This window comes from Spermophilus citellus, assembly GCF_964194105.1.
Source record: "Spermophilus citellus genome assembly, chromosome: 1".
Lineage (NCBI taxonomy): Eukaryota > Metazoa > Chordata > Mammalia > Rodentia > Sciuridae > Spermophilus > Spermophilus citellus.
Genome location: NC_138182.1, coordinates 9,322,104 through 9,340,235, shown reverse-complemented (window position 1 = coordinate 9,340,235; position 18,132 = coordinate 9,322,104). Strand labels below are relative to the sequence as shown.

General features: G+C 39.1%; 1 protein-coding gene across 3 annotated transcripts in view; it reads left to right on the top strand.

The window, feature by feature from the left end:
- The first annotated feature begins 4,546 nt into the window (after window positions 1-4,546).
- The window catches only part of TPP2 (tripeptidyl peptidase 2), a 68,230-nt gene continuing 54,644 nt past the window's right edge, over window positions 4,547-18,132 (top strand). Inside the window, exons 1-2 of one of the 3 annotated variants that reach the window (XM_081291378.1) lie at window positions 4,547-5,325; window positions 12,215-12,343. In XM_081291378.1, the coding sequence (XP_081147504.1) occupies window positions 5,161-5,325; window positions 12,215-12,343 (294 nt within the window). In that variant the 5' untranslated portion in view covers window positions 4,547-5,160. The remainder of the gene's footprint in view (window positions 5,326-12,214; window positions 12,344-18,132) is intronic. The other 2 variants (XM_081291376.1, XM_081291377.1) reach the window with 2 other exon arrangements.

Genomic DNA, 18,132 nt, shown 5'->3' with positions numbered 1-18,132 from the left:
GAGCCTACTAGAAGAAAATATAGGTCCAACTCTCCATCATGTCAGTTTAGGAACTGACTTCCTGAACAAGATTCCTAAAATGCAAGTAAAATCAAGAATCAATAAATGGGATGGTATCAAACTAAAAAGTTTCTTTACAGCAAAGGAAACAAGAGCATGAAGAAAGAGCCTACAGAATGATTTAAAAGTATTCTCTAAATGATATGGTGCAGCAATATTGCCTTTCACTAGACCTATATATTGACTTGCAGCCTCAAGTGGGACAAGTGATATGAACGGGGGGCATTGTCATCTGATTCAGCACTTCCTGTTTTGGACAATGCTATGTGAGTTTTTGTGCACCCAGCCTGTTACTTGACTTTACATAGGGTGACTAACACCTTGGTCTATTAACTGTTTTGTCCCTTTCTCTCCTTCCTTCTCCTCCCATGTCTGAGCCTTGTTTTACTCATCTATATTTTCATTGTTTCTTTCCCATATTCAATGAACTGTCAAATTGTAAAGAAGCACAAACCTACTCAACATTTAAAAATTCTTCTTAGCTGAGAATGTCATTCAATCAAAGGAGAAAAACATATAAAGATGCATAAGGATATAACACCTTAGCTTGAAGATGAAGAATAAATGACTCTGTATTGAGTTAAAGCTATTCCAAGCTTTAAGGTCTTAAAGGTCTTATTTGGGACACTACTACTCAATCTTCTTTCCCTATCCTTTTTGCTCAACGTCAGACTTGCATCACAGTTTGCTACCTCTGTCAGGTGATAAAAGTATCATCCTGCTCAGTCACATGCGTTTGCTGGTGAGACTCTGAAGAAGGCTGAGATAGACAGAGCCCAATGGACTAAACCTGAGAGATGACAAGAGGCAGAGCAAACCCCAGAATGGAGTTCTGACAGAGCCAGAAGAACTTGGGACAGCACATGAGACACCAAGGTGCACTACACCCCAGTCACTGGGATGCCCATGACCCGGCCTCTGTGAACTGGTGTCTCACACAGTGATGAATTTAGACATCTGGATCAGGACAGAAACCTTAAGGCACAACCAAGACAGAAAGTATGAGACACAAATGTAGAGACCAAAATGAGCAACTAAGTGGATCCACTAATCACAGGTTTGTTCAAATATCTGTCGAGGGCCTACCATATTTTTAGGTATCTATCCTTTAGAAGTTAGCATCTAGAGAGGAGAGACACATGATTTAATACTCAAGCTTAAGTATTATGAAGATACACAATATCTTAATAGAGTTAAGAAGTTAGTAGGTAGTGAGTTGAGATTTCACAAAGACATTGAAACTCACAGACAGACCCAGATTGGTACAGATGAGCAGAAACTTAGACATAATAAGATATAAACACAAAGATGGAATCACTAAAACATCAAGATTTAGAAAAAACTAGCCAGATGTAGAGCCTCTGCACCATTTCCTTGCTATCTCTGGAGGGTGAAGTAAGAGTGGCAGACCTCCTCATCCTCTTTGGCCAACTGAGAGATCTTCTTCAAAGCCATCAACTATGAATAAACAAGTCTTTCAAAAAAATAAAATAGTGGTTTTTAAATTGTGGTACAAACTCACAAATAATTTCAATACAATAAATTAAACATCCCATCTACTCTTTTCTAAACTTACCTGCCAGTGTGCGTGTGGTGGAAGGACAGATCTATATTCTCTTTTGCTTGTCTCATTTTATGGCTGGGTCTCCCATATTTTAGAAAAAAAGACACAAATCCTAAATCATCTTATTCTGTACTGCCTACAGGTGTAATAGCCTTTGAAGCATCAAATAAAGATAATTTTAAAAAATATTGTCTGTAAAACTTTTAATCAAAGTCCCATACCCAGTTCTATGTACTTTTATATCAAGAATAAGTTTTAAATCACAATTAGTAAAAGGCTCCAGTTTTTCAAAATTATCCCAGAATCTATGAGGGACAGCTGCAGGAAATAAACACCAAAGCATAATGGCATATAGTGCTTTGCTGTGTTATCTTAAACTTTTCATTTGTCTCATTAAATCCACCTTTTCTCCAACTTAGGCAAAGGTTATAGCAAAAGATGACATTTATCATGAGTGGCTCATAAGAACGGGAGTGGCTGCGCTTCTGAATCTTGTTCATGTCACCTTTGAGGCAAGTTACATAATACTTCCATATCCTGGTGTTGCTAAAAGGTTATCTGTGGATGGTTTCAATTTTACAAGAGAAACAGCCATGGAAACCCTATCCTTGTAACTACAACAGACTTGTCATTAATCAAAGTATGTCTTATTCACATCATGCATCTTTTCAAAAGCTGCATTTTAAAAATATTGTTCTGTTCTATAATTTTTTTCTTTTGTTGTGTTGGGAATGAATGCATGGCATACACAAACTAGGGAAATACTCTACCATCTGTAACTTTTAATCAAAGCTGAATATTTTTTTCATGTTGTGAAGATGAACTTTGAAATCAAAATCTAATTTAATCCAGAAGAAAAAATGTTAAAACTTCGATCTCAGAAAATTTCTAAAAATTAAATATTAGATGTATTTTTGTCCAGAAATGATAAATAATCAATATGCCCAATATGTCCATTATAAATGGAAATCACATTAAAATTCTGTGTAGAATGGAAATAAACTTTCAAGAAGAAAAAGTGATATAAAGTGTATGACTTTAAATGTATTTTATAAAAAACACAATGGTTGACATCAAAGAGTTATACTCAACTGGTTATATTTAAATGGGTGATATAAAGTTTCCTTAAAGAACGCCAGTATTTATGTCCATTATACTTTCTTAATCTTATGATGACAAAGTTATGTCAACTTACAATTGTACAACAGATAGTTTTTATAAAACATCTTTATGGGATACTTACAAAAAATAATAACTTGAAGACTATTACAGGAATATAATAAAAATTCTGCCACTTAGGTTTCATAATGAACATTCCTTATCCATTCAATGAGTGGAGAGTCATGCTTTCAGATGGTACAACATGGCGTGGAAGAAAATACTGGAGATAAGACCAGGAAACTACCTTTTCAAATAACTGGTTTTGTAACTCATGGTAGTCAGTTCAACTGTTCAGCTTTGTTTCCTCATCTGTAAAATGAAGGGACTAAACTTCAGTTCATTTCAAATCATGAGTCATTTCACTGATGTTATAGGTTGAATGTCTTTCTAGAGTTTTTCATTCTTTTTTTCCATCCTGCTCAAGTAATCTATTTTCTACAGGTAATGTAAACACAATTAGAAATAAGAAGAACATTAACTTTTCTTCTTTTCCTCTCAATCAGAGAGAATATGCATCTCTAACTCTTTGGAATGAATGAAGTTCAAGGAATTGGCCAAAACCACTGCACAGCCATTAGAATAATTTTTGAGAATTCATGGAAAGTCTCCTGAATTCTGGGTTTCCGAAACTGGCATACAAAGGAATTCTCTTTACCAGGCATTCTTATCCTGGAGTCCATGCACAGAATCTGAGGGGCTCAAAACTTGTGTAAGGGGGCTGGGGCTTGGGTTGTAGTGCAGTGGTAGAGGACTTGCCTAGCACTTGCGAGGCACTGGGCGAGAGAGAGAAGAGAGAGAGAGAGAGAGAGAGAGAGAGAGAGAGAGAGAGAGAGAGAGACCTGCATAGGAAAAAAAAACCCTTCATTTTCACCAAACTCATAATTGTTTCCTTTAATTATAAGTGTAGACAATAACCATAACAATAGTAGCAGTAACTGTCACTCAGTCACCAGCAAAAATCAGTTCATCTGTGTGGTTGTTACAGATATCTCATTTATGCTCACTTCACTATTTTGAAATTATGGTAGTTTACCAGACTTACAACTAGTCCGTTATGTAATGCAAAAAGCAGAACATATGTAATCATACCACAATGCAAAACTACTGGAACAATACGAAATTAATTTTAACTCTATTTCAGCCCAACTTCTTTCCTTTGTCATTCGAGATTTCACTAAATGTAATAAAAACACTGCTCTGAGCCAGGCAGGTGACACAGGTCTATAATGCCAGCGACTGGGGAGGCTAAGGTAGCAGGATCACAATTTCAAGGGCAGCCTGGGCAACTAAATAAGACCCTGTCTCAAAAGGGAGGGAAGGGCTGGGAAGTAGCTCAGTGCACCCCTGGGTTCAGTTGGGAGGGGGGGGGGTGTCCTATCTGAGAAGATAAGTCTCAGTTGCCAATCGGCTTTTTGGCACACGGAAAGCTTCGATTACCCTGAAATGAACACAAACACACAGATCATTAAAGGACTACTACTGCAGCAGTAAATGATTACCACTACAGTGAGTCTGAATCTGAAAAACTGTAAATTATGGCGCGATAATTAAGAGAAGAACCTTAAGGAGCAATTAAGAACTTCAATTTAAAAAACCAAAAAACAAAACTTTTTCAGACGTCCCGGATGCCAACTGTAAGCAAGGAGGATAGGAGGGGCCCCTGTCAGGCTCCCGGTTCAGGCCACACAGCCCAAGAGCGGCCAGCAGCCCACTTCCTGTTGACTGAAACGACTGCCTATCCCCACCCTATGCGTCCCACCCCAACGCCCCACGAAAGCGACACAAGACTGGGAACACAAAACCTTGACCACTGAATCTAAGACCTCTCTTTCAAAAAACGCGTGTTTGGGACTTGGCCGATATCGCGGGCCCCGGCTGCTCGGGTGGCACCAGGCGGGGGCCCTGCAGTGACCGCACGGAAAGTTTTCTCCACAACCTCAAGTTCGGAAACCACCGTCGGCCGCGTAGCCGGGTTCCCGCTCCTCCTGCCACGCGGCCCTGCCTCCCCCGCCTTCCTGCGGAGCGTTTCGATCCAGAACCTTCTGCTTAAAGGGCGGCGCTCCTAAACGTGCCAGCGGCGGGACTCCACAAAGGCGAGTTCGAGAACCGAACCCTCCAGCAGTGCGCCCAGACTCCGCCCCCCCCGCTGCAGCCCGGGCCACACTCCGGCCCGGCTCCGGAGCGCGGCGCCGTTAGCTTACGTAGCAGCGCCTGATTGGCCGCCCCGCTCTGGCGGGCCGGGATTGGCTGGCGGCGGAAAGGCCCCGCTCCTCGCCCCCGCCGCTGCCCCGCGGCCGCCCGGGTGTCCTCGCGTTGCTCGTCCGCGCGCAGCCTGGCAGTTTGCCTCTTCCTCGTCTGTCCTCCAGCCTGCGTCCATGGCCACCGCCGCGACCGAGGAGCCCTTCCCGTTTCACGGTCTCCTGCCGAAGAAAGAGACCGGGGCCACCTCCTTCCTGTGCCGCTACCCGGAGTATGACGGGCGGGGGGTGCTCATCGCCGTCCTGGACACGGGGGTCGACCCCGGGGCCCCGGGCATGCAGGTGAGGCAGCCCCCGGGGGCCCGGTGCGAGGACGAGAGACGCGGGCGGGACACAGCCTCCCAGGCCGGAGCCCCGCTCTACGGCCGAGCCCGGGCCGGGGTGGGCAGCGCCGGGAGCTGGGCGCCGGGAGGAGGCAGAGGGCAGAGCCGGGCGCGGAGGCACCGGTGTCCGCGCAGGGGACCGGCGGCGCCCAGGCACCGCGGGCGCGGGGTGGGCGAGGGCCCGGGCTGGGCCGAGTTCCCGGCCCAGACAAAAGCAGGCTGCCTGGCGCGGTTGGTCCTGGGAGCCCGGGTCCACGTCGTGGCCCGGGAAAGCCCCTTTTTGCTTGGGCACCGCCAGGCCGGCCACCTCCGGGTTCCTTCCCATCTCGTCGCGGTCTCTGCGGACCCTCTTGTCTTGGACACCCAGCAGCTGATATTGTTAAACAAGAATTGTAGGGTTTTTATTATTGGGGGCCAGGGGTGGGGAAAAGATAAGGCTATCAGAACTTCATTTTTATGCTGTCGTTTGGAAGATTTGGTTTTAGGAAGAATAGTTTATCTTTAAACGCCAAAATGGGTTTCCAGAAGATAACCGAGTCCACTTCCGGAATCATTTCCTCTAATAGTTATGCTTATTCAATTTTTAAGCTGTCTGCAATGTGTTTGTTTAGGGTCATCTATTCTTGTGGCTTGGTCTTCGTTTTACATAAAGAGAAGCCAATTTCGTTTGGTTTGGGTGCACTTTCGAGGCACTTCTATTTTTAAAAACCTCAAAACATACGAGAACATACTTGATTACTGTTTTAAAATTATTTAGTTTTACCTTAGTCAAATATCTTTAGATCATAGAAAGATACTATAGATCATATACTTTATAGATCATATAAAGATACTGAAAGGTAATTTTAAAAGATGTCTCAGTTCTAAAAACCATCTGTGTTGAAACTTTGGCTTTTGTAAATTTAGCCTTTTACTGAATTCTACTAATAAACAGCATATAATCATTATTCAAGTCAAAGTCTTCCCTAATTAACCCTACTGTATGCTGATCACTTCCTTATTCTTCATCTGTAAATCTTAGCCCTCTTTCTACACTAAACAGTGATGTTTAATAATTCTTTTTCTCTCCCCCTTCCCTCCATGTTCCTCCCCTTTCAGATCCTTTATTGTGCTTTCTGATAATTGAGGTAGCACTTTGGAATTTAATAACTTGGAGCAAGGTGGGTGTGGGTAGCAGTCTGGCCACTCTCTGGAAATCTTGCTTCCTGGTGTTAATTCTGCATTGCTGCTCTGAAGTGCAACACACCTTAATGTGGCAGCTTCTATAAATTAGAAGAGGAAGAGGTGATGCCTTTCCTCCAGGCAACTGTATTTGTGTAGTAGTTATTATGTTAATAATTCCTAAGACTTAAAACAGGAAAACTCTGGGTTCATTGAGGCTTTGTTACAGAGTAGTAGTGCTTCCCATTCTGTTGTGATATTTACTTTTTGTAGGGATATGTGGGAGGAAAACAGCTGGGTTAAGTGGTTCACTTTTTTTTTTTTTGTCAGCATAAGAGGATGAGAAAAGTTTGGAGCAGTATTGCTGTGGATATTTCTTTGTAGAATTTCCAGATCTGCTTATCAAATTAGTTATACTCTGTAAAGTAAAAATAGTGTTCAGCCCATACTGTTGCTATGAAAATTGAAAAGATTAATTACATGTGACTTTTAAAGCTCTCAAGAGAAGCATAAAATCAATGATAACTTTTTTAAGTAAATAAATTTAGCAGAAGGAGTTTATGCTGAGTCTTTACTCACCAACTATTTGAAGGTCAAATGTATATTATTGCATATAATAACAAATATTCAAATAATATCGAAATCAAATGAAAACATAACTCTTCTAACAACTTTAAGTATGAGGTATTGACTTAAATAGGGCCACTTAAAAGAGATTCAGTAAGATGGCTGGCAAACATGAGTGGGTTTTTAAAAGACTTTTTTCCTTTTACCTTTGACAAATTTATTTTGTAGATATATGTATTCATCATTAAGGTGAGAAGGTGGATAGAAATAAAGGAAGGAAGAGAAAGCCAAATTGGCTATTTGGAGAACCAAATGGGATCTGAGTAATGGACTAGAGGCACAGTTGAAAATAAGGAGTAACACGTGAATTGGCATTGCTGTGTGACTTCCTTGGACCAAGTTCTCTTTTATGATAGCTATCCAGCAGTGTTAAAAGTGGAGCATGAACAGCATGAAAGGAGTGATAAGTAAATGGTTAAATATTTCCTCAGCAAATATTTAAGCACTTGCCAGATGCCTACGGTTGGGTTAAACATTTTGTAGACTCTGGCTATTAACAGAGATGGGGAGAGGAACAGGCAATAAAGGTAAACAGGCAGATTTCATAGGCAGGACTAGAAAATACACATGAGGCAGCCACCAGTTTAGCTTCTCTTTGATCCATTCTTCACATAGATAAGCTGTTTTTGTTAAAAAGCAAACTTTATTTAAAAAAAAATCTGGAATTCTAATTGCTTTTGAATAAAATTCCAAGGATTTGAACTTTGTACATAAGACCCTGTATGGTCCACCTCTAGCAGCCTCCTGTGTAGTCTCAATCCCCACCATTTCTTCTGTTCATAGCCCCTCCAGCCCCCACTGTTACCCTTGTTTCCTTCTTGAGCACTCCATTGTCTCTACATCCAGATGTTGCAGGTGTTTTCCCAGCACATGCCTTTGCATGAAGTGTATTCTGCCAGGAGGCCTTCTACAATCACTGTAAACTCCCGCTTAATCCTTTTAAGACTCAACGAGGTCTGGATCCCATTACTTTTGGGAAACTCACTGATTTAGTTCAGCCTCCCCACCATATATGAACTAGCTTTTATGTTAGGGCCTATGGCTTCAAATATGAATAAGCCCCAAACCCTGCTAATAGAGTTCCATTTTTTGCCTTCTTTGCCCTCATAACAATCTGTTCATACCACCAATAGGACTTAAAAGTAATTTACTGTTTCTGCTCACATATATGTTTACTAGTTAAGATTCTTTGAAAGCATATATCAAAATTTATTTTGTATAAAATCTGCTTATAATGCTAAATATTTTTGATGAATGGAAAAAAAGGAATATCTTTGTATAATAAGAAAGTCCAGTGTCTTCTTGAGTTGGGGGGAAGAATTTGGGGAAGGAGAATACAAGTAGTTCTATAAAAATCTATTTTATGCTCACTCAAATATAATAGAGTATAATAAGTAAATAACCACATATATAGGTCATTGGTTCCTTTTTTTTTTTCTGGTACTGGGGATTGAACTCACCTGAGTCACACCCCCAGCCCTATTTTGTATTTTATTTAGAGACAAGGTCTCACTGAGTTGCTTAGCACCTTGCTTTTGCGGAGGCTGGCTTTGAACTCATGATCCTCTTTCCTCAGCCTCTCTAGCTGCTTGGATTACAGGCGTGCACCAGTGCACCTGGCGGTTCTTAATTTTATTACTTTTTTCCCAGTTAGCTTTTCATCATTCCTCAAGTTGGGTTTTATTTTTGTATACTTTTATATATTTACATCTATTATTAATAGTCTTATAATTATCTTGACTCACCTGTTTTCTCAACTGATAGTAAACATTCTATAAGCAAAGACTGTCTTATTAATTTTGTTCTCAAAATAAAATTCACTAAATAATCTTTGCATATGAAATCTTCTCTTGCTTAAAAGAACATTTCAGTATCTCCCCTGAAATTTCAAACACATTGACTTTGTTCGTCTGGTTTAGTTTGCAAACTTCGCTCTTTTTCTTCTAGTCTGCTCTGCAAGTGTTTAGCGAATGGCTTCCAACTCTCATCAGTCCTCCACCAAGATGGTAACAGTGGATACATAAAGTAATTTAGATCCTTGACATTTTGGGAAAACCTATGGGCAGCTTCTGTTGTCTAGCCAGTGTATCTCAGTAAGCATCTCTCTGTCTCCCACCCCAGGACACAGGGCTTATTATCTTGGCTGTACCCATAATTACTCTTTGCAGGCTTTCAGTGCTTTCCCATGTGACACCTCTCCCTCCTCAAAGATAAAGGATGTAGTTCTAGTTCTAGCAGTTCAGTTTACTTCTCCTCCCAAAGCTCTTTTGCAAAATTCTACCTAGTTTGGTTTTTTAAAATATCTTCTTTCTAACCCTGAATTCTGTTGTTCTTTTTGTTGTTGTTGTTGTTCAGTCTTCAATGGCATGGTCGCCAATAATGTTAAAGTAAGAAAAATACCTGGATAGAAAAATTGGATATATGAGAAATTTTTATGCGAATTTGTGTATATAATGTGTATGAGAGTGAAAGAGAGAAAGATCTTTATAAGGAAAGCTTGTGGAAATAGTAGATGGTAAATCAGCCATCATATCTCATTAAGCTTTTTCCTGTGCTTTATACTGGTAATTAGGTTTCTAATTAGAAGGATCTCTGTCTGACTTATTAGTAATCTTTTGTTATTCTTGACTTCAGGTCAATGATGTTTCCTCCTTGAATGAAGGTGAAGATAGGTTATGGGGTATTTTCCAAATTATGTATTTATTTGGAATCCATCTTTGTATAAATTGTTTTTGTTGTTGTTGTTGTTGTTGTTAATACATGATCTATTTAGTTTTAATTATGTGGTAGTATTTTCATTTTTAATTTGGTAGATTTTCTTTGTTACTTTGTTATTTAAGATACTTATTTCATTCTTTCAAAATCAATAAGAGATTTAAATTTTGGTACAATTTTGTTAGAGCTTGGTATGATTTCTACAGTGATCATTTTTTTTTTTCTGGTTATGAAATGGAGGCTTCTGATTATCAGAATTTTTGTTAGTAGTACAGACAGCTAAAAGAAATAATATCCTGCTAAAGAATTACCATTTATAAAAATAACATTTGTACCCTGGAGGCCTATTAGGCTTCTTCAAGGTTCCAGGCTCTCAGTTCTATGGCAACATGATGGAAATAAGATTTGCGGTCCACCAGCCAGCATGGTAAAGAAAAAAGTGTGTTGTTTCCTCCAATTAGTAAGTTTCCCTCTCCTTCCTTGGGGTATGGAAATATGTAGAGTTGGGGAGGGATGCATTGGTCAGAAAGATTCAAAAGTGGACATGAAGCTTGTCTTAAGAGTATGAATTCCCCAAGTGGAAAGCAAGTCTGAAGCCTTTATACTCTGTTATACTGTTGACATTTGTTACCTTCCTCTTTCTTGAGGGTAGTGGTCCACTTTTTCCAGGCTTTGTATTTCTCTGCCTGAATCCTGCTGGTAACTTAGTACATATATCCTGAATGCAGCAAATACACTTTGTAAAACTAGCCCAGAAAGAGCCTGGTAGTGATTTTCCCCATGAAAACAGTATGAAAATATTGTACTATTTTCTGTAGCAATCATATTATGGCTCAAATGATGATTTGTAGCTGGCAAGAAACCATACCTTCCCCAAATTAACATTTAATGCTGAGTAATTGGTGTTGGATCTTTCAGTAATGAAATAAATATTTCTTGAGTACCCAGCAAGCACTGTTATGTGTTGGGTATATGTTGGTAAGTAAAACAGACATAATCCTTGCTGTTATGGGGAGCGTATATTCTGATAGAAGAAATTGATAAGGAATCATCTGTGTATTTACAAATTGAATTATGTTCTGTGATGGAAACAGGATACAGTATGAAAGAATGATCGAGTTTGGGAAGGCAACCATTTAAAAGAGGTCATTGGGGAATCCTTTCTGAAGGGGTGACACTTTACTAGAAAACTGAAATATAAGATAGCATACTGTGAAACAATGAAGAAAGAATTCCAGGCAGACTTTTGTACAAAATACTGACCCTTGTGTACAGAAAGGAAAAGGTTTGGTACATTCTAATTGAAAGGAGGTGAGCATGGTTAGAGATGGCAGTGACTGGGAATGGCAGAAGTCAGGTGGAGCAGGGATTCTCCTATTGAGTGCTTTGTGGGTGCACTGAAGGATTTAAAGGAGAGACCTCATAAGCTTTTTTAATATTGCTTTCCTTGGGGCCAACAGTGGAATCTGAGGGACCCCTAAGGAGTAAACTACATTAGAAAGACAAGAGCTGCTAATGGTTTGGAGGATCAGAACAATGGTAGTGAGAATCATAGAAGAGGAATTTGAATTCTGTATTAGAGGAAGAATTAACTGGAATCCTGATAGCCTCTGGTGAAGCATAAACTAGAGAATCGGGTGAAGGACTTCTGAGTTTCTGGCATGAGCAGCTGGATGTGTGATGATTCCTGAAATGGCAAAGCCTAGAGAAAAACAGATGTGGGGGCTTGGCATTTGTTAGATTGCAGTGCTCCTATGACGGTAATGAAATAGTCCTGAACGTTTGTTCCCTAAGGTTTTGCACATATCCACCCTAAAGTTCTCCTCCATCAAATCCTTTCTCAAATGTTACCTGATCAGCTGAGCCTTCCTTGATCAGCTGAGGTAAAATTAAAAGCCCACACCACCTGTCTCCCTTCCCTGTATAACTCTCCATATTTTTCTTTTTTATTTATTGATGATTTCTTTAGTAAGTGATCTGTCAGGTAAGGAATTTTTGTACACCTAAATATTTTGTAAATGTTTATGAATATATGAAACCACTTGATTGATTCTGTGTTTTCATGATAAGATTTGCTGGTTAATATTCGTTAGGCTTTTGACTTAAAACAATACAGTTCTCTTGGGGATGCAACACAGTGGTAGAGCGCTTTGCTAGTGTGCTTTAGGCCCAGGGTCTATTCCCTGACATACAACACACACTCATGCACATGTACATATATGTACATACATACATAAAATGAATGCAGATATTTGTAAGAAGTTTTGCACATTCACACACATTTGTGCTTCTTTAAGGATAAAAACCTAATATCTAATTCATATTATAATTGTCTTGATTTTCAGGTTACTACGGACGGAAAACCAAAAATCATTGATATCATTGATACAACAGGAAGTGGTGATGTGAACACTGCTACAGAAGTAGAGCCAAAAGATGGTGAAATTATTGGTCTTTCAGGAAGAGTACTTAAGGTCAGCGCTTTTATCTTATTGAATGTTATTTAAACTTTTGTTTTTGTACTGTTGCCTCAAAGTGTGTAATGTTTTTAGATTACATTTGGTGGTCGGGGAGTTGCTGCATAACAAATTACTCCCAAAATCTCATAGTTTGAAATGATAGACAGTTGATGTCATCATTTTCTGTGAGTCCGGAATCTGGGTTTGACTTACCTGGGTGTCTCCAGTGAGGATCTCAAGATTGCAAACTCTTGGCCCAGACTGTCTACTTAGAGGGGCAGGCTTAGCCAGGCCTAGCCAGAGTTACACAGGCTGCCCTTGGTTCTTTCCATAGTGCTGCTTGACAGCATGGTAACTGGATTCCCTCAGGGTGAATGAACCAGAGAGTGCCCAAGATGAAAGCCATGATCTTTGTAAAGTCATCTTAGAAGTGATAGCTCATCACTTCACTTCATTCTGTTTATTGGATATAACCATAATTTAACCAAAAATGTGTTATAAATCCATAGCACGTCTTAGGGGAGGGGATTTCATAGGAGCATGCTGCCAGGAAGTGGGGATCATTAGGACAATTTTGGAAGAAGCCATTGTTTTGTTGTTGGGATTTTTTTTTTTCAATAGGTTGACAAATTCTGTTTTAAATTTTGAATAGAAAGGTAGAAAAAGTACTGAGCACAGTGGCAAATACCTGTAATACGAGGTATATCAGCTAATGAGTAAGGAGGATGACAAGAATTTGACTGTGATTCAGTATTCTGGCTTTCAAATCAAGAAGTAGAATTAGTTTGGAGTGAAATATGTTACTCTAAAATATTAATAAGACTTACAGATTTAGAATCTTAAATAAATATAGTAACACATGCTTTAAATAAGCCACCTGAACTGAGTTACTAGCACTCAAAGCTAGAGTTGTTTGTACTTATAAAACCATATTAAATAAGATTAATACAATTAAGATTGATGCCTGAAGTTTTTTTTTCCCCTCAACTTGATGACATATTTTCTTTAGCTCTACTGCTATGTATTCTCAGCCCATCAGTATAATGTGGTTTAAAATTTTAACTGTGTTCAGTGTCTGCATAGTATAAAAAGACACTGGGCATGGTGGTGTACACACCTGTAATCCTAACTGCTCAAGAGGCTGAGGCAGGAGGATCACAAGTTCACAGCCAGCCTCCGCAAAAATGAGGTGCTAAGCAACTCAGTGAGACCTTGTCTCTAAATAAAATACAAAATAGGGCTGGGGATGTGGCTCAGTGGTCAAATCCGTCCCCACCCCACCCCCGTCCCCACCCCACCCAGTTCAATCCCAGTACCTAGAAAAAAAAAAGTGTCTACAAGGTTTCTAATAAGTTCCATCTCCCACCAGGCTTAATTTTCAATACAGTATATTCTTTTCAGTGTTTTAGATAACATGCAAATACTTTTATATTTTTTAATATTTTTTTCTAATTTTAGACTTTATCTGTAAAATTAACATGCAGAGGAAAAAGACTTAACTCTCAGGCCTTTTATTTCCAAGCAATTATTGCATTATTGCATTCTTATTTCTGAAATTCCTATTAAGTAGGACCTAGGATATGGACATTGGACCACTTGAATGGGTCCTCTAATTTTGTGTTGTTCTCTCTTTATTACTTTTTTTTTTTTTTCAGAGAGAGAGAGATTGATATTTATTTTTTATTTATCGGCGGACACAACATCTTTCTTTGTATGTGGTGCTGAGGATCGAACCCGGGCCGCACGCATGCCAGTCGAGCGCGCTACTGCTTGAGCCACATCTCCAGCCCCTATTGCTTTTTCTTCTCTTTTTCTCTTTGTGAGAGAGTTCCAAAATTTTCTCAACATTATCTTCTAACTCTGAAGTCCCTTCATATTCTTTCAGGCGTGTTAGGCATGTTTTTGTATCATGTTTGCAACTTTTTATCTTTGACAATATAATTTTTTTCAACTTGTTTCTTTTCTCCTCCTCCTCCTCCTACCAAAAAAAAAAATTCTAGAGTATTAGTATTATAGTTATACATAATAGTTGGGTCCATTTTGAAAAAAATCATACATTCATGGAATTTGATTTCAATTCCCATTCCTCCCCTTCTCTCCTGTCTCCCTTCCCCTATATCTCCTCTCTTCCCTACTGATCTTCTTTTTGCTGGTTTATTTTTTATTATTTTGATATCTTTTCTTCCTCTTTCTACTTACCTTCCTCTTTTTCCCATTTTCTTTTCTTAGCTTCCTCCTCTGCTTCTAACCCCTCCTCCTTTCCTTTCTTTCTTGTTCACCTCTGCCATCTCTTCCTCCTTCTGCACCACCTCACCTTCCTTTTCTCCTTTGTTCTTTGCTTTCTACTTTGGATATTTCCCTTGGGTGTCTATTCATTCCTGACTCTCTTCTTTAGGAGGGCTTCACAAGGTGTGGAAGCTCTCTTGCTTGTGTAGAGTCTTTTGGTGGTGAGTTTCATTGTAAGATAATGATGCTGTTTTTGAGGACCTCAAAATATTAGTGTACCCCCCATACTAGTTACCTGAAAGAGAACCTTAGCCTGTTTGGCCTGAAATTGAGTAGGAAGAGGGACAAATAAGCTTTTTTGTTTTTTGTTTTGTTTTTTATTCTTTTTAGTTTTACACATCGCTAGAATGTATGTTATACAAACATACATACATTGGCATGTTATACAAACAAGGAGTATAATTTATTCTAATTAGGATCCTATTCTTTTTTTTTTTAAGAGAGAGAGGAGAGCGAGAGAGAGAGAGAATTTTTAATATTTATTTTTTAGTTCTCGGCGGACACAACATCTTTGTTGGTATGTAGTGCTGAGGATCGAACCTGGGCCGCACGCATGCCAGGCGAGCGCGCTACTGCTTGAGCCACATCCCCAGCCCCAGGATCCTATTCTTGTGGTTGTACATGATGCAGATTTACCCTGCTTGTGTATTCAAATATACAAGGCTAGAAAAATTATGTCCAGTTAATTCTACTGTCCTTCCTATTCCCCTCCCCCTCCCTTTCCTTGTTTCCTTTTGTCTAATCCAATGGACTTCTTTCTATTCTTCCTCTCCCCACCCTCCTTTGTTGTGGATTAGCATATACGCATCAGAGAGAACATTTGGCCTTTGGTTTTTTGGGATTGGCTTTAGTATTTGGTAAATCTCTGCCATGCATAATGGCCTGAGTGTACCACATGTAGACTATTTCCAGTGTTTCTTCTCTCTCCTTTGCTTTGTATGTCCCAACTTCTTTCTGGCTCACATAGGAAGAGTTTATTGATTGGTGAAGTTTGGACAGGATGTGGAGTGAGGCAGTGGGAGACCAAATTGCTCTTTACACAAACGTTATGCCTGTCTTCCTGGTTCCAGCTTCATTCTCCATTCACACAGAAAATGTACCCACACACAGGTGTTAAATGTTTTTCAGTAGTCAGCAAAGAAAGCAGTTATTAGGCACTGGTACTCTGGCTAGTTAGCTCTCTCCAGTTCTTTAGTACACAATTTTCAGAAAGCAACACTACAGTATGACCTTCAAGTTTCTTTGACTTAGTCTTGTTTTAAAATAAATGTCTGTATTCTATTTGTCTTCCAAATAGCCCATAAACTGCTGACAGTCTTTTAGTCCTCTCCCAGTTTAAGATGAATGACCACTTAGTGCTTTGAACATTTCAGTAGTCTCTTTCTCTAAAAACGATATTCATATCGTTTTTACTAGTGAGAAGCTAGTGGTCTATTACTTAGAGCTGGTGATTCTCCTATGAGCAGGTAGAAGCAAAAAGTGAATAGAATCTTAAGCCTTTATTGTAAAATGTGCATCCATAAAGTGTGTGAAATGCATAAGTACGGTTTTATGAGTGATTAAAGCAAACATGTTATATCCAGCATACAGGTCAAGACAACGAATACTGCCATATCTCATAAAATTCCTGCCTTTTCCCATATCACAACCATTTCAGTTTTTGTGATAATTACTTCTTTGCTTTCCTTTGTAATTTTACTATGGGTGTGTGAATACACACATTGTTTAGTTTATCTGTTTTTGAGCTTCACATGAATATCCTCATTTCTGTAATATTTTACATCTTCTTCCCTTGGTGGTGTTTTGCAAAATTTGATATTCTTTAAGATTCATGAGATTTCTCTATGTTGTTGCATGTCGCAGTAATTTGTTTAGTAGCCAAGCTGTGTAGTATGCCATGGTTTATATATAGCACATTCTAGCCATTCTGCTGTGGTGAATGGTTGTTATTTACAGTTTGGGACTGTCCTTAACATGTTGTTGTTGTTATAGATGAACAGAATGCCTTTATTTTATCTGTTTATTTTTATGCAGTGCTAAGGATTGAACCCAGTACCTCACATGTGCTAGGCAAGCACTCTGCCACTAGCTACAGCCCCAGCCCTCATTAGCAATTCTTGTACCCATCTCCAGTGCATGCCTAGAAGTGAAATTGCTGACTCATGGAAATCCAGCTCTAATGGGTCATGCCAAACAGTTCTTCCAAGTATTTCTACTGCCTTTCTAAAACTTGGTATAATCAGACTTTAATTTTTGAAAATGTGTTGGGAATCTAGGTATATCATATTGTGGTCTTAATTTGCACTTCTCTGTTTACTAATGAAATTGAGTGCCTTTTCATGTGTTTGGAATTTTGATTTTTTTCTCTATGGAGTACTTATTAAGGGTCCTTTGCTTCTTTGTTTATTTTGCTGAGTTGTCTGTTGCTTTCTTACTGACTTTGTGGGCTCACCTGCCCTTCACTCGCCTGTGTTGCAGGGGTTTTCTCCCGTTCTGTACATGTTTTTTACTTTCCACATAATGAATCTTGATGCCTAGAAGTTTTTAAATGTAATTGAATATCTTTGACCTTTTGATTAGGGTGTGTATATGTTTGAGGTGCTGAGGATTGAACCTAGGGCTGCCTCATGATGCTAACTAGGCAGGTGCTCTACCACTGAGTTACAGTCCTGGCACTTACTTTTAAACAGGTCTTGCTAAGTTACTGAGACTGGCCTCAAATTTGCCATCCTCCTGCCTTAGTCTTCTGAGTAGCTGGGATTACAGGTGTACACCACTGCACCTAGCTGATTAAGGTTTTATTAATCTCTCTGAGTTCTTGACCCCATGATCATGAAGATATTCTTTTATATTTCTAAAAAGTTTCAGTTTTTCTCTCATTTGTTCTGGAATTCAACTGGAATTGATTTTATGCTTAGTTTGAAATAGAAGTCCAATTTCCTTTTTTCCATAGACCCAGTGTTCCAAAATCAGATATTCCATGATTTCCCCCACTGAGTTTCAGTTCCTCCTTTTTACTGTGCAAACTTCAAAATGTGTTGTTGACCTTGTGAATCCTCGTTTTCTGTTCTCTTTTTGGGTTTTGGGTGGTTGCCCCCTCCCATTCTAATTTTGGAAGGGAGGAATGTTTTGTTTTTCTTTTCTTTTTATTTTACTACATTTAAGTCGAAGTTATTTTTTAAATCATAAAGATTTAGACTTATATATTTTTTAAAAATTTAAAGATAAATCCAAATACTAAATAATGTGGCCAGAAATAGTACAGTGTTTAAATGCAGCAGCAGCCAAGGAACTGGCGTATGTACACTGGCATGTGCCATGAGGCTGAAGTAGTTTTGAGGCAAAAAGCAAATACAAACAAACAATAACAACAACAACGACAAAACTAAAAGGATGTTGGATCTTACTAATAGTATGGCAACACTCATAATGACACTTGACTCATTAAGAAAGATGTTCTCTTTGTTAGGCTCTCTCTCTTTGAGAGAATAATGAGATTTTTATATATGTCACATGAA